The 27,890-nt window shown below is 42.5% G+C and overlaps 2 protein-coding genes across 2 annotated transcripts in view; one reads left to right on the top strand and one right to left on the bottom strand.

Moving 5' to 3' along the window:
• Positions 1-716: 716 nt before the first annotated feature.
• On the bottom strand, positions 717-3,131 carry trmt2b (tRNA methyltransferase 2 homolog B). Its single transcript, XM_060925975.1, has one exon. It carries the CDS (start codon positions 3,021-3,023, stop codon positions 1,593-1,595), a length of 1,431 nt encoding a protein of 476 aa, XP_060781958.1. The 5' UTR covers positions 3,024-3,131; the 3' UTR covers positions 717-1,592.
• Positions 3,132-3,173: 42 nt separating this feature from the next.
• The window catches only part of dnajb12a (DnaJ heat shock protein family (Hsp40) member B12a), a 37,504-nt gene continuing 12,787 nt past the window's right edge, over positions 3,174-27,890 (top strand). Inside the window, exon 1 of the mRNA XM_060925976.1 lies at positions 3,174-3,342. Coding sequence (XP_060781959.1) covers positions 3,210-3,342 — 133 coding nt within the window. The 5' untranslated portion in view covers positions 3,174-3,209. The remainder of the gene's footprint in view (positions 3,343-27,890) is intronic.

The raw sequence follows: 27,890 nt of genomic DNA, 5'->3' as shown, positions 1-27,890 counted from the left end.
AATATTGGATATCATGAGTCTGATGATATAACATATACAATTCTGTGCACACTCATACACACACTCACAGTCATATGCATATTTATGCATACACACACACTCTCACAAATGCACTCACATGCACACGCAACATCTATGAGCACACTCTCTTTCACACACACACACTTTTTCTCTCTCTTTCTCTCTCTCTCCCTCTGACAAACAGACACACACACAATAATAGCGGAGCACCATACCTAAGAAGAAAATGGTAAACACATCGAGTCGATATTTTGTGGTTTGTCCGTGTACCACCAGTCATACACACCGCCTAGTGGTCGGTGTTAGTAATTACCAGTCATACACACCGCCTAGTGGCCAGTGTTAGTAATTACCAGTCATACACACCGCCTAGTGGCCAGTGTTAGTAATTACCAGTCATACACACCGCCTAGTGGCCGGTGTTAGTAATTACCAGTCATACACACCGCCTAGTGGCCAGTGTTAGTAATTACCAGTCATACACACCGCCTAGTGGCCAGTGTTAGTAATTACCAGTCATACACACCGCCTAGTGGCCAGTGCTAGTAATTACCAGTCATACACACCGCCTAGTGGCCAGTGTTAGTAATTACCAGTCATACACACCGCCTAGTGGGCAGTGTTAGTAATTACCAGTCATACACCGCCTAGTGGCCAGTGCTAGCCAGTAAAGAAATAAAACAAAAGAGACTGGCTTGGATATAAGAAAATTTTACAACCCAGAAACAGATGGGAGCTCCGCTTTTAGGCAGTGCCTAAATCTATATATTAGTGACCTGCCATCATTGTGCATTTTGTTGCAGACATATGAAAACTCTGCATGTACACACACACACACACTGCAGACACAGGAAAGCTAAGATGACTTAAGATTACAGCGTGAGATAGAGATAAGGAGGAGACACATGTACAGTTTTATACATTATATATATATGTACATTTTCACACTACAGAAACACACAGTCTTTGTCTGTCTATCTCTCATCCATCAAGCAGTCATGGCATTTGCAAAATGCACATCACCTTTGAACATTTGATGAATATATGACATGTGACTGTTTTGTTGGGTGGCGGGATGTCCTGGGCTGTGGAACCACACGTGCGAGGGCCCGTCAAGGCCGCTAGCGGCTTTAATTATTAATATTATTACTACTACTACTACTACTACTACAATAGGCCTAGTATTAGTAGTAGGCAAGTAATTGCCTAGTAGTAGGACAGCCAAATTGTTTCATCAGTGGCCTACGCCTAGCCTCCCCGGGACTAGACAGTAGCGTAGGCTGTATTTATTTATTTATGCCTATCTAGCACAACAACTTATTCCTTTACATATACTCAAACATAGCACAAGAAAGGGTTCAACAACAGGCAATCACAGCAGCTTGGTGAAGTTCTAAATCACATCGGTGTCAGACCTATGGGCCTACCCCCCCCTTTTCCCCCTCGGATCTGCATCAATCTCATTATTGACCTTTAGCGCTCCCAGTTGACGGAAACCCGTCGTAGCGACGGAAAACTTTAATCCATGTATATGTTATAGCTGTTTTTGTAAGTTTATTACACTTTATTGTTTATCGTTCCAAAACAAGCACCAGTTCACAGTGAGGTGTGTGTGGAAACATATCCACAGGAATAGCAAGCTTTGGTTTGAAGGGCTCTCCGATGAGCTTTCTCTTTAAATCGGGCTTTCCACAAAGTTCCCTGAAATTCCGCATTGCTTCTCCTTCTGGCTTGCAGGATATATAGATAAGTCTTTGTAGGTTAGGATGATTGCGCAGGGCTTGGATTACTCTATAATGCAGGCCTGCCCGGGATGGATTCACAACAGCTGTGAGTGCTCCCTCAGAGTGCAGTGTGGGTATCAGTTTAGGAAGAACAATCTCTGCTTTTCCTGATATAAACTCACAGTTATGAACATCATTTAGTGCTGCGTTATATTGTGCATCCTCTACAGCCTGCTCAATCAGTTCAATCCCAATGACCTTCTTCAATCTTGGGGATAATGAAATGCCAATGGCTCCTGTACCACAGCACACATCCAGTAGAGTTCCCTTTTCATTGGCCTTGTTCAGTTCCATTACAGTCATGTACAGGGCCTCTGCTGCACCTCTATTCACCTGAAAGAAGGAATCAGCAGAGATGCGGAACTTGAAGCCAAGGATCTCCTCGTAGATATGGGGCTCCCCATACAGCAGCTGGTATGGAGAATCTTCATGACTGCAGCGGGTCATGGTGCTTTCCTGAAAATAAAGAGAGTCCAGTTGGCAAACTGTTCCTGGACCTTTTGTGAAATATTCTACAAGAGATGCTTTATGGACATCAATCTCCTCAGGACTTAGGTTTTGTGGATGGAAATATACTATGGCCATTGTGTTACCAGCAGAGTTTGTTCTCACTGTAATTTCTCTCCAATGTCCACCATCATGAAACAAAATGCATGGTTTCAGTGGTGAAGCACGTATAAAATCCTCATAACACCTTCCCACCAGATTGTGCTTTGATGGCATGTTAGGAAGGTGGTCACTACGAATACAGACAATGTTTCTTCCTTTCCCAGTGCCAATGTAGAATCCTACAGTTTTTGGATCTCCATCTACTCCTTTGTTGACCGAGAAGGTGGATTTATTGCGGTAGCCATTCCTCACTGGTGAAGGCACTATGGGCAGGACAGGAAAAGGAAGCTCTCCTTTACTGGATGCCAGAGATGAGTCCTGTGCCAGGTGATCTGCCATCTGAAGTAAGATCTTGTGCTGTTGTTCCTGTTTCCACTGAAGCTGCTCCTCATAACTCAGTCGCCATAAAGGGGTCACTGTATCAGCTAATCTTTCCTCCAGAGACAGAGCTTCTCCACCTGGAACCCAGGACTTCTTTTTTCTTCTTCTTCTCTTTTCAGTACTGCTTGTACATACTACACTGCGATTTAGTGTCGCATAACTTACAGGAACTTTGAGCAGATCCCCAACACATTTTAACACTGCTGTTAACATCTTACACGAGTGCATTTTACTGATAATTTTTCTGAATTCTTACACATCTAGGAAATCTTTCCTTCACTGCATTCCCCCCGTATATTTTGGATTATTCTGCTGTTCTCGCGCTTGTTTGGCAAAGCTGTGACGTATCATTTCAGCGTCTAGTTTTGCTCACGTCATAATGCTGCGCCTAAAAACCTCAGTTCCGCTGTCGCAATGGAATCAAACAAGGACGAAGCGGAGCGTTGTATAGAAATATCTATCGCGGCGCTTCGAGATAATCAACCCGACAAAGCTCGGAGATTCCTGGAGAAGGCACAGAAATTGTTTCCCACACAGAAGGCACAACGTAAGTGAATTTGGTTTTGTTACGCTACATGAGAGCTAAATCTGGCGCTAATGTTTATGAGCTAGCTCGTTGGCTAACGTTAACTAGCATCCTCAGATCTAACTAGTCTTACCTGGCTTGTGTAGAACTGTGTATGCCTTGACCTTTACATTTTTGACTACAGGTGTGCTTCCTGCACTGTTATGATGGTGTCCACTATTATTCAGTAAAAAGCTAAGCTGCTGTTAGTCATGTATAGTTTAGTGTAGCGTCATAAACCCGGAATTACCAGTGAATGATTTCCACCGCCTGGGATGGGCAAAGATATATCAAAATGTATTTTAAAATAAGATACCAAATACCCCAATTTTAAATGTACCAAAAATAAACTGAAATGTAGCAGTCACACCATGTAAAAAAAAAAAACCTGGAATAAACTAAACTATACAGTAATGCACTGTCAAAATAAACTACTGTCATTTTTTTTGGGGGGGGGGGGGGAGTTTAAGTATTTTTTTAAAAACCTTTACAAGAGAACATGAAATCACTTCACAATCCTTCAGTCCATCAGCGTATTTGATCTGTCCCTTCACCAGGACACAGACTCACTTGATCCAGTGGGCAGTATTTAAAGTGCATATCCTGGACCAATTTTTTTTTTTTAATATGAAAGAATGTCCCTTTACACACTCATCCAGAAGGGTAATTTTGCACAAGGCCATCTGTCTACAGCAGAAAAAAATAAAATAACAAAACGCGTCTGGAAAAATCCCAAGGGAGTCTGGAGCCAAATTCGTGACGTCACCTGCGGAAGCATCAGCAGACTGTGCGAGCTTTGCACGGTTTCAGTGCACAGCCTGTGTAGACCAAGCGCTCCCGTTTCTCTCTCATTGTTCGGTCTTTTGGGAAACGATGAGTACTAATCCCATCAAGATTGGTGTTGCTACACCCTCCTACGATACATCTGTTAACCATTTTAATAATTATGTGATAACGTTGAAGAAATTTGCAGAAAACCACCAGGTCGTTTTCTCATAAACAAACCAGTGCTGACGTAGGATTCAGAGGGAGGCGTCCCGCACGCGACGTCACGAAAGTCAATGTTTGCCGGGAAATCCAAATGGCAAGTTTTTTCAGAGGCAGACCAATTTGCCTCAAATGGTTTGATTTCAACTGAATTTTTCTGGTATTGCGCAAGGTAAAAAAATTGCACAAAATGTGACAGATATTTGACCAAAGTTTAATATAAAATAGGAGAATTACATTGATCTTGCTCCTGAATTTACCCGTGATATGCACTTTAAGAGCCACAGCTTTCCTCTGCCACATGCCAAATGTTCTGGCCTGAGCTTCCGAAAGGCATCGCAGCACAAAGATCATCATTAAATGGTAATGCGAGCAGCATGATGAACGCTGTCTCTCCTAGTTAAGATGCTCTTAGTGTTAAGCGGCTTTTGGGAAACCCACTCCTGATCTATTGGTCTGTTACATCCCAGATCACCCAGATGAAGGTTAATTTTAAAGTAACCAACAGATCAATTTGTTAATGAAGTAGCTTTGGAACCAAAAGGTCACTGCTTTGATTCCATGGGCCAGCAGGAATGAATGAAGTGCCCTTAAAGGAGATATGCAGAACCTTTATTTTTAAATACATTTCTGAGTGGATAGTATCTCCATCCTTGACTCTTGTATGCTGCATAAATGGGAATTAAAAATATATATATTTTTGAGCGCTAAAATCCAGCCAGCCAGCTCTGAGTGTGTGACGTCACAGCAGCAACCGGTTTTAAGGCCGAGGTCTTTTACAACTATAGACCAAAGTCATATAAATAAAAATTTATGGTGAAAGTAAGAAATACCGTTACCGACTTGCTCAACTAAGACTGATTTGACTTCATTGATTGTGGGTTGACTCTCATTAAAACAGGATAGGTGTTATAACTTATGCAACATACATGTACATGCATGCATTTTCACTGATAAAACATAAAAGGCTAATTAAATAATCAGATGAACTGTGACAATCACATTCTGAAGCAAATTAAATAATCTTATACCGGTAACTTAAATACGCAATACAAGTTACATGTATTAATCTAAATGCAGGTAAACGTTTTTTTTTTTTTTTTATCCAAACGAGAGTTGGAGCTTACCCATCTGTGTTCTCGCTTCTTGAAGGCCGATCTTGTGGCCGTTTTTTTTTTTTTTTAAACAGTCTGACTTTCAGTTATTCGTTCAGTTCTCCGTTCATTCGCTTCTTCCACATAAGGGCGAGATGGCAGCAATATCCGGTTTAGAAATGAGACTGCTGGTCCATTCATTCTCTCCATACTGTGTATTCCGCCATTACAGTTGCTCAGGTAGTTGCTAAAACCTGGGACTGAACGGGATGTTACCAGTATTAGCAACAACTGCGGGGAGGTCACTGCCCGAGCGATATGTCCCATCCTGTTCCGTCCCGGGTTTTAGCAACAACCCAACTGAATTCACTTTCCTTTTAAAAAAAATTAATAAAATGAATAAATACTTTCCTTTTTTTGTAGTTTTATTTTCCTTTAATTGTTGGTACTGCACCCTCTTTCAATACAGGCTTATAGCCAACACTCCTTAACAGATCAGAGGTCTCGTACGAGTCTTCGGTACAATGTGCAGAGCAGAGGAGAGACCACTTCATAGGTGTCTAATGTGCCCGCAAACTACTCGCAAAACGCGTCCAAATCTTTGCAGTTTGAACATTCTTGGGCCATGAATGCAATATAAATCCAGCTTCTGTCATGTTGCTGTACCGGCCAGCAACACATCTACGTGGCATGGCGATAAATTGGCTCAAAATGGAAGATCAGAGTTGCAGTTAGCTCTGTCTTTTTAGTATAGCGGAAATGGCGATGAGACCAATAGCCTTCCTGCTGTGACATTACGGACATCAAGGTCATTCACTCAGACTGCTACCTATATAAGTCACTTTAATCGCAAAAATTACTATATTAGATTTATTGTTGACGCTTAAATATTCCTGTGCCGTTCTTGAGGTTTTAAGGCATTTATAAACGAAAGTGAGGCCATGGCTCTGCGTATATGCTTTAAGCAAGGCACTGAACCCCCAATTGCTCCCTGGGTGAGGTGTGTCAGGGTCCTGTTATACATCACTATAGATAAGAGCGTCTGCTAAATGCCTGTAATGTAATGACTCATAATTTAATTAGTTGGAGTTTGGTAATAAAGGGCCTCCTTTTCATCAGCAACACTGACTGAATGACAAACAAGTCATTCATACAGCTGACAGCACCTTTATCCATAGCAACAAATTTCTGAGTAATTAATAAAACATTTGATTGATAATCATAAATGTGTTAGGCAGTCATTCATGTAATGTTATGCGAATGCATGATTCTACTAAACAATTGCTTTAATTAAGGTACAATCATTGAATAATCAGTTATTTACTTATCAACCTTTAGATACTGATTTGAAAGTTGGAAAAACATTTTAGCACTTGGTCAGAAATTATTAAATGATCAATATGTTTCTGGTATCAAAACATAATCGGAATGACACTGCAGCACAATGGAGTTAATGACAATAAGGCACAAAACATGGGTGTGTTTAACAAGTTACACCATCTCATGGCATTATAAAGTAATGGGCAACAATTCTGAAATGCTTTATTGTCCCCCTGCCCATGCACAACCAATGAAATCTTAAAGGGTACCTGTACAGTATTTAATCAAGATCGATACTGATATACAAGCCTTAATTATAATAATGCACACAAGTGCAGCCACCTGATTAGCTATCATAAGTAGCTTTAAGTGCTTAAAAGTCCAAAAGCAGATCCAGTTTTATTGCACATGTGCAACTAATATGGTGCCCAGGATGTGATGTCAAGTCGTTGATGGCCAGGTACTGGAAGTTAAGTGTAGCTGATGTAAACATATGTGAACCTGAATTTAGTCAGATGAAGGTTATCTTAAGGTCAGTATGGACAACAGAGAAACCGGATATCTGTATGAACACTGGGGGGGAAAAAAGGACTATCAGCATCTGGGAAATGATTTCAGCAGCGAATCAGATGATTCTCATGATGAAAATCGGTGGTGCTTTGCAAGTGTAAAGTCGGGAAGGCAGGTCAAAGCATTCGGCAGCTATCCGGTGCTGATGTGGAAAGTGTGCCAAGCAGAAAACTGACATTGAATGTGTTTGTTGTTTCAATCACAAACTTCTAAACAATATACATTGAATTGTTTCACGGATAAACCTGGCTTGGAAACCTATGTCACGCACAAACCTGCACTGGAAATGGACTACAGTGGTATACAAAAGTTTGGGCACCCCTGGCAGGGCTCGAAATTAACTTTTTTTTCTTTGTGTCCCCCAGTGGTCCCGAATTCTGTGTTGTATTGTCCCGAATGGAAGCAATAGTGTCCCCATTTTTTTCCTCTCTGAAATAACCAGTGGTTAATATTATCATATGAAGTTACTATTATATTTGTAACTCTGCGATTTTGAACCCTTTATATCATTTTTACAATAAGTCACAAGACACAAGCGACACATGTCCTATACATCATCTACTTCAAAATTACAGTTATTGCATTTTCAGTTTATTAAACTTTGGCGATCTCACTGTATGAATAGATACCCGTTTATTTAAAGGGGCCAACTAGCTCATTCAGAAAATGTTTCAACTCACTACATCTGCAGTACACTTTAGTTGAAAATAAGACCCCTTTTATGTTCGTTTCATCTACTTATACCTTGAATATCTGTTGGCACTTATAAGGCCAACTTATCATTTTCACCATTACCGTTATCCATTTTTATGAACTTTCCGTTATCCATTACCGTTATCCTTTTTTATGAACTTTCCGTTATCCATTTTTATGAACTTTCCGTTATCCATTTTATGAACTTTCACTGCCGGGTGCAAATGTTAGCAACATCAGCATAGTGCCAGGTCCGAGCCTAGTTGTGCTGCTAACTGACTAAACTTTCTGAACTAGAAAGACACCAAGAAAACTCACTTATTCTGTTGAACGGTATCTTCCGTCAATATCATCCACATCATTCCTGTTGTATTTTATAACGTGTCTAACAGTGTTCATTAAGTTCATTCAGTTGCTAGCGTTGCCTGCAGACCAGGCGATGACACTTTGGATCCTGAAGGTCCCGGAGACGTTATGTCTGGGCTTTCAGTTTCTTCCCCGCGGTCGGTCCGCTTCAACCACTTAAGCATTTTTATTCTGGCAAGAGTCGGCGCAGCGTGTGCGGTAGCAATTCCATTCCAAGTCCATATAATGCGGACACCGGCCGAAGATTCTAGAACAGAATGCGCTGCTCTGTAGCCTACGGATGCAGGTGCATCGAAAGTGTAGCTACTAATGTATTTTTCGCTGTTAACGTTTTAAAATTAAAATTGACAAATTAGGTGAATGTCTACGTATGTGTGACGGCTTTGTAAATAATATTAATGTAGAACTTTTTTTCTAGATCTATTTTTTTCCATTGTCCCGGGATTGTCCCAGATATGATAATTTCGTGTCCCGATGACATTTTTTATGGTCCCCGGGACATCGGGACACCGTTAGTTTCGAGCGCTGACCCCTGGTCAAAATTGCTGTTACTGTGAACAGTTAAGCAAGTTGAAGATGAAATGATCTCCAAAAGGCATAAAGTTAAAGATAACTCATTCCCTTTTATATTTTAAGCAAAAACAATTTTTTATTTTCATCTTTTACATTTTCAAAATGGCAAAAAAGGAAAAGGGCCTGAAGCAAAAGTTTGGGCACCCTGCATGGTTAGTACCTAGTAACACCCCCTTTGGCAAGTATCACAGCTTGTAAACACTTTTTGTAGCCAGCTAATAATCTTTCAGTTCTTACCTGGGGGATTTTCACACATTCGTCCTTGCAAAAGGCTTCCAGTTCTACAAGTTTCTTGGGCTGTCTTGCATGCACTGCTCTTTTGAGATCTATCCACAGATTTTCAATGATGTTTAGGTCAGGGGACTGTGAGGGCCAGGGCAAAACCTTCAGCTTGTGCCTCTTGAGGTATTCCGTTGTAGATTTTGAGGTGTGTTTTGGATCATCGTCTTATTGTAGGACCCATTCTCTTTTTAACTTCAACTTTTTTCAGATGGTGTGATGTGTGCTTCCAGAATTTGCTGGTATTTATTCGAATCCATGCTTCCCTCGACCAATGAAATGTGCCCTGTGCCACTGGCTGCAACACAACCCCAAAGCATGATCGATCCACACCCATGCTTCAGAGTTGGAGAGGTGTTCTTTTCCTGCAATTTGGCACCCTTTTTTCTCCAAACATACCTTTGCACATTGTGGCCAAAAAGTTCTATTTTGATTTCATCAGTCCACAGGACTTGTTTCCAAAATGCATCAGGCTTATTAAGGCTACGTTTACACTAGACCGTATCTGTCTCGTTTTCTTCGCGGATGCACTGTCCGTTTACATTAACCCCCCTGAAAAAGCGGGGAAACGGGAATCCGCCAGCGTCCACGTATTCAATCTAGATCGTATCAGCTCCGGTGCTGTGTAAACATTGAGAATACGCGAATACGCTGTGCTGAGCTCTAGCTGGCGTCTCATTGGACAACGTCACTGTGACATCCACCTTCCTGATTCGCTGGCGTTGGTCATGTGACGCGACTGCTGAAAAACGGCGCAGACTTCCACCTTGTATCACCTTTCATTAAAGAGTATAAAAGTATGAAAATACTGCAAATACTGATGCAAATACTGCCCATTGTGTAGTTATGATTGTCTTTAGGCTTGCCATCCTTCCACTTGCAAGTAATAAGTGATATGCGCTGGGATCTCACACACAGCGGCTCAGTCCCGAATCGTGGCTTGTTCACTTCACTCGCGCGCTCTGTGAGCTGCGCAGGGCCGGAGTGCGCACCCTCCAGAGGGCACTCGCTGTTCAGGGCGGAGTGATTTGGAGCGCAGGATGCCTGCGGAGCCGAGCGTATCCGCGTATTGGTGTTGCTGTGTGCACGGCTAACGGTTTTAGTGTAAACGCGAATCGTTTTAAGAACGTTAATCTGATGATCCGCTGATTCGACGTAATGTAAACGTAGCCTTAATGTTCATTTGCAAACTTCAGATGCTGAATTTTGTGGCTAGGACGCAGGAATGGTTTTCTTCTGATGACTCTCCCATGAAGGTCATATTTGTTCAGGTGTCGCTGCGTAGTAGAACAGTGCACCACCACTCCAGGGTCTGCTAAATCTTTCTGAAGGTCTTTTGCAGTCAAACAGGTTTTTTTTTTTTTTATTTGCCTTTCTAGCAATCCAACGAGCAGTTCTTTCAGAAAGTTTTCTTCATCTTCCAGACCTCACCTTGATCTCCACTGTTTCTATTAACTGCCATTTCTTAATAACATTACAATCTGAGGAATCAGCTACCTGAAAACACTTTGCTACGTTCTTGTAGCCTTCTCCTGCTTTGTGAGCATCAATTATTTTATTTTTCAGAATGCGAGGGAGTTGCTTAGAGGAGCCCATGGCTGTTGATTTTAGGGACAAGTTTGAGGAGTCAGAGAATTTATACAGCTTTGAAATCTGCATCATCTGACCTTTCCTAACGAAGAATTTGAACAAGCCACAGCTCAATAAGCTAATTAAGGTCTGGAACCTTGGTAAAAGTTACCTGAGAACTCAAATGTATTGGGGTGCCCAAACTTTTGCATGGTGTTCCTTTTCTTTTTTCACTCTCCAATTATACAAAACAAAAATAATACACAAATCTTGCAGAAAACGCTGAAAAGAAATGTGTCGTCTTTACCTTTATGCGTTTTGGCGATCAGTTCATCTTCTGCTCACTTAACTATTCACAGGAACAGACATTTTCAGTAAGGGTGCCCAAACTTTTGCATGCCACTGTATATACAGGCCATGACAGCCAGGCAGGTGTGAGGGACAGCACCAGATAGAGAACTCACAAATCAGTCAGCATCTTGTGCTATCTATCTATCTATCTATCTATCTATCTATCTATCTATCTATCTATCTATTAGTGCTGTCAAAAATGTCGCGTTATTAACGCGTTAACTTGACTCAATTTTAACGGCGATAATTTTTTTTATCGTGAGATTAACGCTCTATGACATGATGCCACGCCCCGCACAGCCAGAGTCCTCTGCCCTCCCCCGAAGAGCCACGGTGCTCGGCGGCTCCAGCCCCACTTTGCAGTGGCTGTGACAAGACGTGTTATGCTCTGCAATAAAAAAAAAAACATTGGTACAACCAGTGTTCGAACTATGCCGATATTTTCGGGGGGGTCCTTTATTTTCCCTTGGGGGAGGGGGTGCTTGCGCTTGTCTCAGAGCGCGGATCTCCATCGCGCGCTCACTTCGGATATGCAAATGCTTCCCGTTACACACGATTGCTATGTCAATAAACATCATTTTGCCAATATTTTAGAGACCTCCCAACATTTCCCAAATCATGTTTTCAAGGGCTCTCATGTCTGTTTCAGGGGATCTCGGATCCCCCGTGTACCCCCGTAGTTCGAATGGTGAGCAAGCCCATTCACTTTTTTATGCTGATAAGAGAATTACAATGGTTTTTCATGTGACAAAAATGTGCGATTAAATTGCAATTAATCGCGAGTTAACTATGACAGTCACGACATTAATCGCGATTAAATATTTTAATCGCTTGACAGCACTAATATATAAACTGTGTGTGCATGTGGCCCATTCCACACACAGTGGTCCTGAGTTGCAAAAAATGAAGTGATTTGTTTGGGGCAAAAAATACTTATTTCTGATATTCTGAGCTTCAGAAAAAACACATTTGCATTGCCTGTGGTGGTGCTGTGCTGTCACCAGCTACTGAAATTGACTACTCCAACCATGAAAAAATTCTCTAAAAACCAAGAACACATGTATTTCAATAAAAAATCAGTTTATTTTATAAAACTTCAGTTGTTTCTTATTATTCCATAAAGCAGGGGCGTCAGACATACGGCCCGCTAGATGGTTTAATCCGGCCCCAGACTTGTAGAGAAAAAATTTCTAAGGATGTCAAAAAAAAAGTAAATCTCTTGCCCATTCCTGTGACGACTTCTCATCTCATTATCTCTAGCCGCTTTATCCTTCTACAGGGTCGCAGGCAAGCTGGAGCCTATCCCAGCTGACTACGGGCGAAAGGCGGGGTACACCCTGGACAAGTCACCAGGTCATCACAGGGCTGACACATAGACACAGACAACCATTCACACTCACATTCACACCTACGGTCAATTTAGAGTCACCAGTTAACCTAACCTGCATGTCTTTGGACTGTGGGGGAAACCGGAGCACCCGGAGGAAACCCACGCGGACACAGGGAGAACATGCAAACTCCACACAGAAAGGCCCTCGCCGGCCACGGGGCTCGAACCCAGGACCTTCTTGCTGTGAGGCGACAGCGCTAACCACTACACCACCGTGCCGCCCCTGTGATGACTTATGAATTTTTAAAGAAATAACCGAAATGCTCAATTCAGCCGCTAGGGGCAGCCAAAAAAAGCAGCACTGACATAACAAGAGATCAGGAAATAAACAGCACATTTTAGCAACGTGCCCGGATATGCTGCCTGATTCCATGAATGGCAGTCTTGCCTCACCACTATTAAGTTGCTATCAAAATTATCAAGAGTGATACCCCCATTACCAAAATGTCTTTGTCAAAAAGAAGAAAAGTTGACGGAGAGTGCAGAGTTTTCCAGGAAAAATGGACTGAGTATTATTTATTCACAGAGGTGAATACAAAACCAGTGTGCTTGGTATGTAATCAGCAGGTTGCAGTGCTCAAAGAATATAATATTCATCGCCTCTATGAGATTCATCATAAAGAAAAATTTCACAATTTGTATGGACAATTAAGAAAAGAGAAGATAAACGAATTGTTAGCTGGTCTGAAGAAACAGCAGTCTGCATTTACTCGCAGCCGTGAGGTCAGTGATGGAGCAGTGAAAGCTAGCTACCTTATTTCAAACGAGTTGGTGCAAGCATCCAAGCCATTTTCTGATAGTGAACTTGTGAAAAAAATGCATGCTGAAGGCTGCAGAAGTCGTGTGCCCTGAAAAGCAATCTGCCTTTGCCAGCATTAGTGTGGGGATTTGGTTCAGGTTGTAAGATGTAAAAATGTATTCACTCAACTGTATAAAAATAAACCAGTTGTTTGAGAGTGAAATGCATTTTATTTCAAATCCATTGGCCTCTCTGTGAATAAATGTGTAATAATCTAGATCCCTTGTGATCAGTGATTATGTAGGCTACAAATGTAGGCTGAAGCATAAAGCATAGCCTACTGAAAAAACAATGCTAAAGATTTGGAGTTAACAAAGGTTATTTTGCAGTTATTTTACTGGTCCGGCCCAGTTGAGATCAGATGGGCTGTATGTGGCCCCTGAACCAAAATGAGTTTGACACCCCTGACCTAAAGAATGATAATCCTCTACAGTCTTGATGACCCTCCTGTGCCAAAAAATAAAGAAATTAAAAAAGCATTGAGTCCATGTGACACATCACTTAATAATTTTCATAGAAGGGCACTGAAATCAGTCTGATTATTCATGTTCAATATTTAAAGCTAGAAAACAGTTATAAACAAAGTTTTTAAATATAGCTGATGCCAAAAGCTTCCAACTTTCAGTCAGTGCGTTTACATGCACATCCAAATCGAGCTACTGTCGGTAATCGAGCTAAGGGTCCCAGCAGGGGTGCCAGAGAAATCCAATCCTATATGCACACAAGGAAATCAAGCTATTGTGTGAGGTACATTGTGCACCCGAGCCACAGGTGGCGCTACACGCCCCATCGTGTTGGTACACTTCCGGTTGTCGTCATGAAGAAGAGCTACTCAAGAGTATAAACAAAGTTATCAGTTCCATGTTCTCTTCTGCTGCTCGCTACTACTACTGTTGTCATGCCGACCGAGGCTGTTGTGTTTCCCGCTTGTGGTCTCGTCACTTCCGGAAGGGGCAGTGCTGAAGTAAGTAGCTCAACTACGTAGCTCGATAGGGTATACATGCACTAAGTAGCTCGGCTGCAATCGCATAATCTAGGTCGCGTAGCTTGATTACGAGAAATCCAGTTCGGTTTGATTTCAGCCGAGCTAAGGTGTTTCCATGGCATTTAGAACTTCGATTTCAGTCGAGCTACGGCAGAAATTCGATTTTCTCTATGTGCATGTAAACGCACTGAGTGTATTACATAACTCAAATCCTGTGACGCATGTAACGTTACGTATGTCACAAGGTATGTGTGTTACAGCAATTTTTTTTTTTTTTTTTTAGGGTAAATCAGCTATAACTGGTGCATTTTATTGACATGTTTTATTTTAAATGCATCCAAGGTTAAAGGGATAGTTCGGGATTTTTGACATGAATCTGTATGGCATCCCTATCAATAGTGTCGTGCAAACACACTGACTTACCCCTGACAGCATCCTGTGAGTCCAGTTCTTGTCCAGTTTTGGTCCAGATTAAGGTAGTCCGGCAAGTTTGTTGGGGTCACGAAAGTAAAACGTTTTTCGTCTCAAAACAGTATGTGTTCAAAAGAGTGATATATTTGCATCACAAAACCGTTGCCAAATAAAAAGTCAGACCTCGAAATCGCTTGGCACTATTTTCTCTCCCTCGGTATCACTGTGCGCTGTCATGTTGACATCTGCGCAGGAATCAACACCTTTCCCATTGTTTGGCAGTGATTAGGAGTTCAGATCAGCGACGCTAACAAGCTAATTTGAGAGCAAGAACAGCGACAAATTTATCACCTTCTATAACCTATACAATAATATATTTGTGAAAATGGTGCGCACTTGCGACTATCCAGGCTGTAGCAACAAAGATGTGGCTGAATCTCCGCACACATTTCACCGTTGTAGTCAGACATGTTGTCGCTAACTTTGCTAGCAGTAAACAATGTAGTGATGTGTCGGTCGCGAACGATCCGGTTCAAAGAGCCGTCTCTTTGAAGTGAACGACGGGAGCCGGCTCTTCGGTGGGAGCCGAGTTGGGGAGCCGAATTAGTTTTTTGTCCTTAGGTGCCTCAGAGAGAGAGACAGAGTTCAGCTCAGCTGAAGGATGATTGTCTATTTGACAGCCATGATCATTGTTTTGTTGCCGTGAATTCCTAAAGCTCATGATACAAATTGTCGCTCATAAATTGACAGGTTCGGGCGGCAACCGCCTTGGCATGGCCAGATTAATCTGCGGTATACAACGAGACAGCAGTCATTATAACAGGAGCATATTTGCTGTTCCAGCGGCTTCTCATTACTGGTGGAGCAGAGTGCGGCACTTTTTTCTCTTTTTACATGCGCTCAAGGTGCCACATATTTTGTTGCACATTGTTCTGTGTTTGTTAAAATAATTTCCAACTTTGCTTCATAGTTTCTTAGGCCTGATTTATACTTCATAATTTATTTTGTGGCATTTTGTTCAAGGTCGAGTGTGAAATAAAGCCATAAAGGATAAACAGTTGATGTCTTCTGTGTATTTTATATTGGTAATATAACACAGTTTTGCATTATGTTTGTGAGAAAATAATTTATTAATTGGTAAGTAAGTTTTATTTCTATAGCTAGAACATTGTTACACTGCTATACTTTACAAAGCTTTACAATGGCTACAAAAACTCATCTCATCTCATTATCTCTAGCCGCTTTATCCTTCTACAGGGTCGCAGGCAAGCTGGAGCCTATCCCAGCTGACTACGGGCGAAAGGCGGGGTACACCCTGGACAAGTCGCCAGGTCATCACAGGGCTGACACATAGACACAGACAACCATTCACACTCGCATTCACACCTACGGTCAATTTAGAGTCACCAGTTAACCTAACCTGCATGTCTCTGGACTGTGGGGGAAACCGGAGCACCCGGAGGAAACCCACGCGGACACGGGGAGAACACGCAAACTCCGCACAGAAAGGCCCTCGCCAGCCCCGGGGCTCGAACCCAGAACCTTCTTGCTGTGAGGCGACAGCGCTAACCACTACACCACCGTGCTGCCCGGCTACAAAAACTAAAAAATAAAATGGAAAACATCCTATTGATAAAATATAAATTATAATGTAATTAATTAACTAGTTCTCCCCGTGTCCGCGTGGGTTTCCTCCGGGTGCTCCGGTTTCCCCCACAGTCCAAAGACATGCAGGTTAGGTTAACTGGTGACTCTAAATTGACCGTAGGTGTGAATGTGAGTGTGAATGGTTGTCTGTGTCTATGTGTCAGCCCTGTGATGACCTGGCGACTTGTCCAGGGTGTACCCCGCCTTTCGCCTGTAGTCAGCTGGGATAGGCTCCAGCTTGCCTGCGACCCTGTAGAAGGATAAAGCGGCTAGAGATAATGAGATGAGATGAGATGAGATAATTAACTAGTTAATTGCAGCAATTAAATCAAAAATAAAATCTCAGGAGCCGTTTGGGAGCCGAAAGAGCCGGCTCCTTATAGTAAGAAGAGCCAAAAGAGCCGGCTCCCGAAAAAGAGCCGAAATTCCCATCGCTAAAACAATGAATGAAACAGCTGTGGCTGTCACCTGGCGGCAGCGCACAGTGATAAGAAGGGAGAGAAAATAGTGCCAAGCGATTTCGAGGTCTGACTTTTTATTTGGCAACGGTTTTGTGATGCAAATATATCACTCTTTTGAACACGTACTGTTTTGAGACGAAAAACGTTTTACTTTCGTGACCCCAACAAACTTGCCGGACTACTTTCGTCTGGACCAAAACTGGACAAGAACTGGACTCACAGGATGCTGTCAGGGGTAAGTCAGTGTGTTTGCATGACACTATTGATGGGGATGCCATACAGATTCATGTCAAAAATCCCGAACTATCCTTTTAAATCAGCACAATTCTACTATGGCTTCATTCTAGCCTTTTGGTTGAACATCTTTAATTTATCAAGTCTTCATGTCAAATTCATAGAGGACATTTTCTCCTTCTCCAACACCAAGATCTACATGCACAGGTGGATTTATCTTATCAGCAATGGATTCTGATTTGTAATCCATTGCATCCTCATGAGCAGGCCAATGCCATTTGCCTTTTCTGGCACTATTCATGACAGAGATACTCACATCTTCACACACTACTTGAATTACCTCCCCAGGGAACTTCAAATCATCATGCACCCAGTCACCAACATTCAGATTTACCTTCTTGGGGGCAGACTCATACATGTCATAGATCACTCTACCCAATGGCTCTGAATCTATTTCTGTGTGCAGAAGCTGACCAGTACCACGAGAACACCTCACCACATGCACTTTGCTTATACCAGGTGCATCTTTGACCCCACTCCAAGGTTTATCCCTTTCTATAACCTCAGAAATTTCAGCTTGTGTCACATGCAGAACATTCACTTCTTTTAAACTCTAGCAAAATCAGATAAACTCTGGACTATTTTTGCTGTAGCACCTTTGCTCATTACCTGCCTTCTAACATTTGATTTTGCAACTCCACCGATTCCATCAACAACACCTTTACCATGTGAGGTGGCAAAATATTTCCACTGTACTCGACAGTGGTACCTTGCAGCCAGATCAGAGACAAGTTTCACCATGTACTTGTTTTTGAATTCGGATGAAGGCCCATCAGTGAAGTTGATAAGCTCATTACCCTCCTTAATTTTGATAAGTCTGACCAACTGCAGTAGAAATGAGTATACAGCATCTTTTCCTTTGTCCTGGCTGTCAGTGACTATAAGAAAAGATTTGCATGGTTTGAGTTTACTGTAGAGAGCTGCTGTGAATACATTTACAGATGTGTGTGACCAAAGGGCCGACTGAACCTCATTTTGGTATTCACAACAGGCCTAGAAATTCATATATTCATATATATTATATCATATATAAACGTTTTTTGCTTTATCCTGTCCTACAGGGTTGCAGGCAATTGATATAACAATTGCACTGATGATAATTAGTTTACAGTTATTACAACACATTGATTAATACTGATAATGGTTATGAAAGGTGACAGTTGTTTTTCTGTGTTTAATGTAACGCTCTGATGATTGTATGACTGCATAAACAGGTTTATGCTGTTACCTGCTATAATGCAGAACAGGCTTTTAGGCAGGATTTTTTTTTAGGGAGTCTAACTTTTTTGCAGGTGTCACTGTATGTGGCGAGGTGTAGCGGCGCGTTGAGCGCCGCTGGCACGAGTGTTTTAGGGGGTTCCGGGGGTACTCCCCCGGAAAATTTTGAAATTTCTAATGCTCTCAAATGCTATTTCCTTCATTTTGACAGCAAATTTTGAGCAATACCGAAAATACATACATATTTTTGAGAATTATGTAAAAATGTTAAAGAAAATGTATTCAAAATACATGTAGGTATAACAGATTGGTAATACAATATCAACTTTGGGAACACCAAAACAAAATACACTGCAAACTGCGTATATTTTTAATGAATATTATTATTAAAATGGGTATATTTCTGGGATTTTTTGAGCTGGAGTTGCATATTAAGCATGACAAATTAGCTATAAAGCTTTCTGATCGCAGAATACTACATAAATAAAGCTTGTTGTAGCTGTGTTTGTCTCAGTCAGTAGTGCACCTATTGCAATTGCATTACATGTGACAACCAACCCCGAACACAGTGTGACAACCAACCCCGGCTGACCAGTTTTGCTTTCAAAGCCGCTAGCGTCCAAAGATTTAGTATAACAAAGAAAAAAACACACAGGAAATATGGCTAAGTCTTCAAACATTATAATGGTATTCGTTTTTTATTTATTTATAACGAGGGCTCTCACAACTTTGAAATTAGTGCAGCCATAGAAACGCGTGTTTCTGTAGCTCTGCGGCGGGTGCCTATATTTTGTACTCTGGGCTCGTGCTGTTGCTATGGTAACCCTGGGCGTCTTCGGGAAAGACAGCTGTCAAAGCGAGACTTCTGAAATTTCCAAAATGGCGGTGTCAACAAAGCTTGTAGATCCTCGGAAAGCTCAGACTCGGCGATTTTTTAACATATTCAGCTAAGTTACCGGACATAACACGGGCGGAAATATTAGGGCGTCTTTAGGGCGTCGTACTAAAAAGTAGGGCGTCCAATTTCTTGTTTTTTTCAGTACAGGGCGTCGAAAAGACGCCCAGACGCCCCTCTATCTAAAAGCCTGATGCAGAAGATACTCGAGAACTTCCTCAGCCAACTGTGTACTGTACGACACTCAGTACACAGTGACCGCCATTTTGGACATGAAGAAATAACGGTTTATGGCACAGACCCTTTCAGTTCTCGCTCATCTAGCTGCTACAATGACTGCTTAGACTGCAACAATAATACCTAACACACATTTAAGTATCCGTCGTAAAGACGTGAAACTCGTCGAGTGACGAGTGTGTTCATTGATAAGCTAACACAATCTAAAAGTAGACATACCATCACACTGCCCTGGCGCTGTGTACAGTTTACCCTCTATGGTTTGTGCACTCACTATTTGCCATTACTTTCTCCAACCCAGTGTTCGAACTATGCTGATATTTTCGGGGGGGTCCCTTTTTTTCCCTTGGGGGGGGGGGGGGGGGGGGGTGCTTGTGCTTGTCTCAGAGCGCAGCTCTCCAAACACATGAGAAGCCTCTCTTACACACATATCACGCGGACTCCACACGTATCGCGTCTGAAGTCATAACTCATCAGGGGAAATCGTGTCCGCATTGGCATGTTCAAAAAACAACCTCGCGTCAACAATGATACCACACGCAAGGGAAAAAAAAAACAGTCAGGCTACTCAACACATCTGATCCACAGCAGTACCAAAGCATCACTGGAAATCATGTCAACAACCAATCTTCCATTTCAACACGCGTCAACAAACAAATGGCACCACAAACATGAACGAATCGGTCAGGCTACCGATTCCAAACCCACAGCAGACGAATAATTAAATGCATCTTACCTTAAAGCAGAATCGACCACAAAGGAAGTGTGTTGGCACTGTTGGCACACTTTCTTTCTACTAGTTTGTGTCCCCAACCTGGCAGCAGCAGTCGTTGTCATATCGGTTTATTTTATCTTTGATGTAAACACAACACCAGATATGCAAATGCTTCCCGTTACACACGATTGCTATGTCAATAAACATCATTTTGCGAATATTTTAGAGACCATCCATCTTCTCCGTCGGTCAGCATCTGTCGGGATCCGATAAAATGATAAACCTTGCCTTGTGTGTTGATGGTTACTACATCCAAGTGCACAACAATATAATGGCATGATGGAAGTCTTGCTGAAAGTAAAAACTTTCTTTGATGGCTATATTCCTCTCGATGCTTCGCCGTCGTTCCTCGTTGTTGGCTGTGGTAGACTACTGGTAGTTCATGTCCAAAATGGCGGCCGCGTTTGTCATGACGTCATGTGAAAAGGGTCTATAGCAGTCTCCGATCAGAACTTTACTCAATCCAGAATTGTAGATGAAACTGGGCTAACTAATAATCTGCAGAAATCAGTACTCATTTAAAAGGACAATTTTTTTTTAAGAGGCTTCTTTGTTGCCTTTATTCAGTGGCTTCAATTGCACATGGCTTTGCACCAAAAATGCTAACACAGGATGGCTCCACTGTCTTCAGAGTCATACATGTCTTCCTCCGGAGCCATTAAAGCCATGTGATGATAATTCTGCCCGAATCACTTCACAGCCTGTAGAAATAACTTGCATAACCATATCTATCATGTCAATGCACATACAACATAAATAACAATGTAAAAATTGCAAAATAATGAAGTGTACATTGCCTGTTTCAGATTTGTGACACACATAACACTACATTTCACCACTGAAAATTGTAAAAATGTAAGAGTTTCTGAATAATCTTTTTTTTTTTCTCCGATAGACTCCATATAAACTAAAATGAACTAAAAAGATCAAATATACAATGACACACTTCACAGAATTTTCACATTTTCTGTCATTTTCATGTTTCGTCTGAATGTGACACACGTAATGTTACTTAACACCGCCCTGTAAATAAGGGTCATGAAATTTTTTCAGTGACCAGATTGATTAGTACTGAGGTAGCTACATTTCAATACAAAAAAATGAGTGAGAAACCTCTCCAGAGCAAAACTACTCATCTCATTATCTCTAGCCGCTTTATCCTGTTCTACAGGGTCGCGGGCAAGCTGGAGCCTATCCCAGCTGACTACGGGCGAAAGGCGGGGTACACCCTGGACAAGTCGCCAGGTCATCACAGGGCTGACACATAGACACAGACAACCATTCACGCTCACATTCACACCTACGGTCAATTTAGAGTCACTAGTTAACCTAACCTGCATGTCTTTGGACTGTGGGGGAAACCGGAGCACCCGGAGGAAACCCACGCGGACACGGGGAGAACATGCAAACTCTGCACAGAAAGGCCCTCGCTGGCCACGGGGCTCGAACCCGGACCTTCTTGCTGTGAGGCGACAGCGCTAACCGCTACACCACCGTGCCGCCCAGCAAAACTACTGAGAAATAAATTTCAAAAACTGAGTCCCAACTGTGACGCACGTAACGTGGAATGGGCCATGTGTTTGTATATACGTGTCCAGACTAGCGATAAAGCCTATTTATTTGTGTGTGAGAATACAGGTATACACATGCAATGTGCCACAATAGTTTATATGGTCTAAATATAGGCTAGTGACTGCTCAAAGCCAAGTGTGGCTCTCTAGCAGAGCGAAGCTCCATATGAAGAGAATATGGTAATGCATCGACCTGATTTTTGATGGCTTTTGCATCCGTAGGGAACTGGATCGTAAGTGCAAGGCAACCTATCTCATAATTTCATTGTTTGGTAGTCAAGTGTTTTATCTTTTAGCTGCAGAAGATAAATGAGGTTTTATTCAGTGCTTATTTTAATTTGCTTTTTTAAAAATAATGCGGGATTATTTACTAACATCTTTATTCACTGGAAGCACCACTTTTAGGTAGTGCCATATATAATATAAAAAACAGGCCTTTCAGTTACATAATTTGGGCTACACCCTGTATTTCTGAATTTGGGCTTTTTCCATCGTGATCCAGGGTAATTTGGGATTTTCTGCATGCGCAAAGTGCTGTTTTCCCAGCGCTCTGTGTTTTAAATGATACACAATAGGGTAGTAAACATTCTGGTTCACACTCTAGTCCAGAAGGTGGCGGTAATGCACCTAAAAGCTGTTTGCCAACTGCCATAAAACAATATGAAAGAAGCTTTACCTAATGTGGAAATCCTGCTCTGGTCATTGGTACACGAGTCTCACTCCTCCATGAAATGGCGTGCCGATCACCGTTGAAGAATTCGTGCTCTGCGTGAGGCTTACAGCTAGTTCCACGAACCCGGAACAACACGGGAATGGTGCGGATTTCGCATCAATTACGAGAAATACATGCTAATTCTTGCTAATTTTGGTGTTTTTAAAGAAGAAAGTCAAGACATTGGGTTTTATGCAGCCAAGTTTATTTAATCAACATTTGGTGTGGTTTGTTTGTTTGTTTGTTTGTTTGTTTGTTTGTTTGTTTGTTTGTTTGTTTTTAACTTTTTGTAGCATATTTTGGGCACTTGACCTTAAAGGGATAGTTCGGGATTTTTGACATGAATCTGTATGGCATCCCCATCAATAGTGTCGTGCAAACACACTGACTTACCCCTGACAGCATCCTGTGAGTCCAGTTCTTGTCCAGTTTTGGTCCAGACGAAAGTAGTCCGGCAAGTTTGTTGGGGTCACGAAAGTAAAACGTTTTTCGTCTCAAAACAGTACGTGTTCAAAAGAGTGATATATTTGCATCACAAAACCGTTGCCAAATAAAAAGTCAGACCTCGAAATCGCTTGGCACTATTTTCTCTCCCTTCTTATCACTGCGCGCTGCCGCCAGGTGACAGCGAAACGCAGACCCACTAAGCTGGTGGGAGACCAAGGCTGCACTCTATCCACGGCTTACACACGTGATGGCACGGAGGATGTGTATAGTGGCAGCATCTGTCCCCCCAGAGAGGATCTTTTCAAAAGCAGGACAGATTATAACTGAGAGGAGAAATAGAATCAGAATTAACTAGTTAATTGCAGCAATTAAAGGAATAGGTAGGAAAAGGAAGGCGCAAAGACACCGCGCAGCGCCTGAAAACGGGTTTTCAGGCGCTGCGCACCCGTTTTCAGGCGCTGCGCGGTGTCTTTGCGCCTGCAGCGGTGCTTTGCCTGTGCTGTGGCTGAAAATAGTTCCAGATATAAATTGGTCTAGTAAATCCCTTCGTGTTAATTTGCATCGATATGTGTACTCGATGTGAATGTACAAGTCATGAGAAATAATTATAAAAAATCTTGAGTTATTTAATTCACTTTTGCAACGACAATGCTAGCTGGACACGCCGGATTACAGCGACTATGCTAAGCTAAGCTAACCTGGGCGTTTATAGATCAGGACAATGGCTGGGTCGGCTACAAAACGCTTTGGCTCACTCATCCAACTCTAGGGACTGCAGGGACTGACTCAATTTCATTTGGGGGTGGCGTATTCCTTTAAATCAAAAATAAAATCTCAGGAGACGTTTGGGAGCCGAAAGAGCCGGCTCCTTATAGTAAGAAGAGCCAAAAGAGCCGGCTCCCGAAAAAGAGCCAAAATTCCCATCACTAGTAAACAATGAATGAAACAGCCATGGCTGTCACCTGGCGGCAGCGCGCAGTGATAAGAAGGGAGAGAAAATAGTGCCAAGCGATTTCGAGGTCTGACTTTTTATTTGGCAACGGTTTTGTGATGCAAATATATCACTCTTTTGAACACACTGTTTTGAGACGAAAAACATTTTACTTTCGTGACCCCAACAAACTTGCCGGACTACTTTCGTCTGGACCAAAACTGGACAAGAACTGGACTCACAGGATGCTGTCAGGGGTAAGTCAGTGTGTTTGCACGACACTATTGATGGGGATGCCATACAGATTCATGTCAAAAATCCCGAACTATCCTTTTAATTTGGGTACCTACAACATTATCTGTCGCAGGTTTCATGTAATTGAAAGGCCTGGAAAAATATAAATCATGTATGTACGTCTGTACTATTCTAGTTAATCATCTTGCACGGCCTGAATCCCTTGACTGTGGATGGTGTTGGAATATTGTTGGCACTGTTTCAGGTTTGAGTCTAACGTGACCTGCATAGCCCAAGAGCTCAGCCTGTAGATTGCTTTCAAAGCAGTCAGGCTCAAAATGATCCTTGCAAACAGAATTTCAGCCAAAGGAGAGTTGTTCCCAAGTTGCCACTGTTTAGCAAGTTGTTTACGTTGGTCTGTTGTCGGCAGTGAAGCACAGAAAAAAAATGCTTTCCCTTATGACGTTTATTATTTTTGTAACCATAGATTTTCCACTCTGCCATTTTTCAACGTTTTGTACATCCGGCTACATTGCGGTGTCAGGAGCAGCGAGCCAATCAAGATACAGGAAACCTATCAATGATTCTACATCATGCTGAGCTTTGACACCACCAAACCTTTGACAAAATAGCAATATGGCTGCGCCCATAAGTGAACAAGAATACAAAAGAATTTTAAAGCACTGCTTCTTCTTCTCGTATGTTAGCTGGAGTTGACTGTTTGTTTACTGCAGATTTGTTATCGAGCTCAGGCGTGCTACCCAGGGTGGACGTAGAGCAGTTCCCACTCAACCATTCACACACATTCATGCCAATGAGCAGTTTAGAGTAGCCAGTTAACCTAACCGCATGTCTTGGAACTGTGGGGGAATCCAGAGCACCCGGAGGAAACCCATGCAGACAAGGCGAGAACGTGCAAACTCCACACAGGAAGGCCTCCATCGGCCGTGAGGTTCAAACCTGGAACCTTCTTGCTGTGAGGTGACCATGCTAACCACTACACCACCGTGCTGCCCAAAGCACTACTTTGTGTGATACTGTGTGACAGCACAGGGTAGTCAAAATGCAGTTGTGCAAAAAGAAATAATATTTCTAGCCTGTGGTTTTTGTTTTTTTTTTTTTTTTTTTTTGCTGCAGGTACCCATTAACAAAGGCTGAAAGTATTAAGCTAATGTTAATTATGAGGGCTGCTACTCGGGTCAAATAGTGACCTACAGCATTCTGTAAAATAGGGGAAAATTTTAGCCTAAGCTACTAAAACTTCTTCGTTGTCCATCGCAGTCGATGATGACCACAGTCTCCATTTGTGTGTCCTCATGTGGTTAATCAGCCCAATTTTTGCTCGAAAAGATCTGCCACATAAGCTACAAGTGCAGCGATCAACTGCTAGGTTTTCCGCAGCTCTCTGCTTGCGGTGGCGCCTTCTTTCCACTGCATGTAGCTTGCGCTTTGCCTCTGCAGTTTCTCCTGGTGGCAAGGTGGTGTAGTGGTTAGCGCTGTCGCCTCACAGCAAGAAGGTCCAGGTTTGAGCCCCGTGGCCGACGAGGGCCTTTCTGTGTGGAGTTTGCATGTTCTCCCCGTGTCCGCGTGGGTTTCCTCCGGGTGCTCCGGTTTCCCCCACAGTCCAAAGACATGCAGGTTAGGTTAACTGGTGACTCTAAATTGACCGTAGGTGTGAATGTGAGTGTGAATGGTTGTCTGTGTCTATGTGTCAGTCCTGTGATGACCTGGCGACTTGTCCAGGGTGTACCCCGCCTTTCGCCCGTAGTCAGCTGGGAGAGGCTCCAGCTTGCCTGCGACCCTGTAGAACAGGATAAAGCGGCTAGAGATAATGAGATGAGATGAGTTTGTGCTCCTTTGTGGATGGCTTCTTTCCATGATGACCTGTCTGAGGCTGCTACTTCCCATGAACTTTGATGTTAAAAGCTTTAAGCGAGCATTTCAGTCAGTGCGTTTACATGCACATAGAGAAAATCGAATTTCTGCCATAGCTCGACTGAAATCAAAGTTTTAAATGCCATGGAAACACCTTAGCTCGGCTGAAATCGAACCGAACTGGATTTCTCGTAATCGAGCTACGCGACCTAGATTATGCGATTGTAGCCGAGCTACTTAGTGCATGTAAACCCTATCGAGCTACGTAGTCGAGCTACTTACTTCAGCACTGCCCCTTCCGGGAGTGACGAGACCACAAGCGGGAAACACAACAGCCTCGGTCGTCATGACAACAGTAGTAGTAGCGAGCAGCAAAAGAGGTCAGGAGGAACAACATCTCTCGATGTTGCTGTCCTCGTCGTCGTTCTTCTTGTGAACACGGAACTGATAAATTCATTTATACTCTTGAATAGCTCTTCTTCATGACGACAACTGGAAGTGTACCAACACGATGGGGCGTGTAGCGCCACCTGTGGCTCGGGTGCACAATGTACCTCACACAATAGCTCAATTTCCTTGTGTGCATGTAGGATTGGATTTCTCTGGCACCCCTGCTGGGACCCTTAGCTCGATTACCGACAGTAGCTCGATTTGGATGTGCATGTAAACGCACTGAGTGTGTCTTTGTATCTTTCTCTGTCCTCCGTGAGAGCGTTTCCCAATGGTGAGTTCTCCATATATTAGTTGCTTAGGAATGCGTTCATCAGACATGTCCCGCCCATCTAATTTGGTTCTTCTGGATGATACTGTGAACGGATGGCTGATTTGCTCGAGCTAGGACTTCTGTGTCAGGGATCTTGTCTTGCAATTTAATCTTTAGGATCTTACGTAGGCAATTGAGATGAAAGTGATTGAGTTGTCGAGCACGTCTGGCGTAAACCGTCCATGACTCCAAGCCATAGAGCAGAGTGGTTAAAACCACTGCCTGATACACTTTCACCTTAGAAGAAGATTTAACACCTCTACGATCCCAAACATTAGAACAAAGCCTTCCAAAGCATGCACTAGTTTTCGCAATACAACAGTTCACTTCTTGATCGATAACCGCATCACTAGTGTACTTCCTAGATAAGTGAACTTATCTACTAAAACTAACACCAAACTTAACAGGAACTGTTAATTCTTAGCATAAATTGTTACAATTATTAATAAAAAGCTGGCAACTTGCACGCCTCCCACCTTGTGCTGGATCAATTTTCATGCTGCCCTTAACGCAACCGGGCAAATTACTGAGTGGACTGCAGGCATCATTTTGCATTTGTACGATGTCATTACGTGGACATCGCACAAAGTATTTTACAGTATCTTTAAACTATAAAAATATGAAACACTATTCTTCAAAAACCTCTGTGGCAGTTTTCAAAAGTCCTATTATGTATTTAAAAATGTCATAAATACTGCCTGAAAATTGCGCAATACATTTCTTACACAAATTGTATTGTCCAACAGTCCTGTGACTGCAGGCAAACCAACATTAATAGCTGCATTGTTCTACACTGACAAGCGCTCTCGAAAGAACAGAGAACTGCTCATCCTGTGTGTGCTCATACTTGAGCTTCATTTTGCATTAGGCTAATGGAAGGATCTGCATTGTGTATTTTAAAAAACACACACACGAGTGCTCTGAGCCATCTTATTTGATGTAAACAGTACAGGCAGAAGATGGCAGCGTTGTGGGATGGGAACATTTTCCTGGTACATCCTGTGGCCTTCACAGTCCCCAGATCTCAGCCCTGTCGAGCATCTCTGAGATGAGGTTGAAGGGGCTCTGCAGCCATTTAATTTG

The sequence above is a fragment of the Neoarius graeffei genome, chromosome 7 (assembly GCF_027579695.1).
Source record: "Neoarius graeffei isolate fNeoGra1 chromosome 7, fNeoGra1.pri, whole genome shotgun sequence".
NCBI lineage: Eukaryota > Metazoa > Chordata > Actinopteri > Siluriformes > Ariidae > Neoarius > Neoarius graeffei.
The sequence above is the reverse complement of the archived record's forward strand: the minus strand, read 5'-3'. Positions and strand labels throughout refer to the sequence as shown.

Coding starts and splice junctions, on each gene's coding strand:
- trmt2b (XM_060925975.1), bottom strand. CDS start 3,023: ATGCACTCGTGTAAGATGTTAACAGCAGTGTTAAAATGTGTTGGGGAT.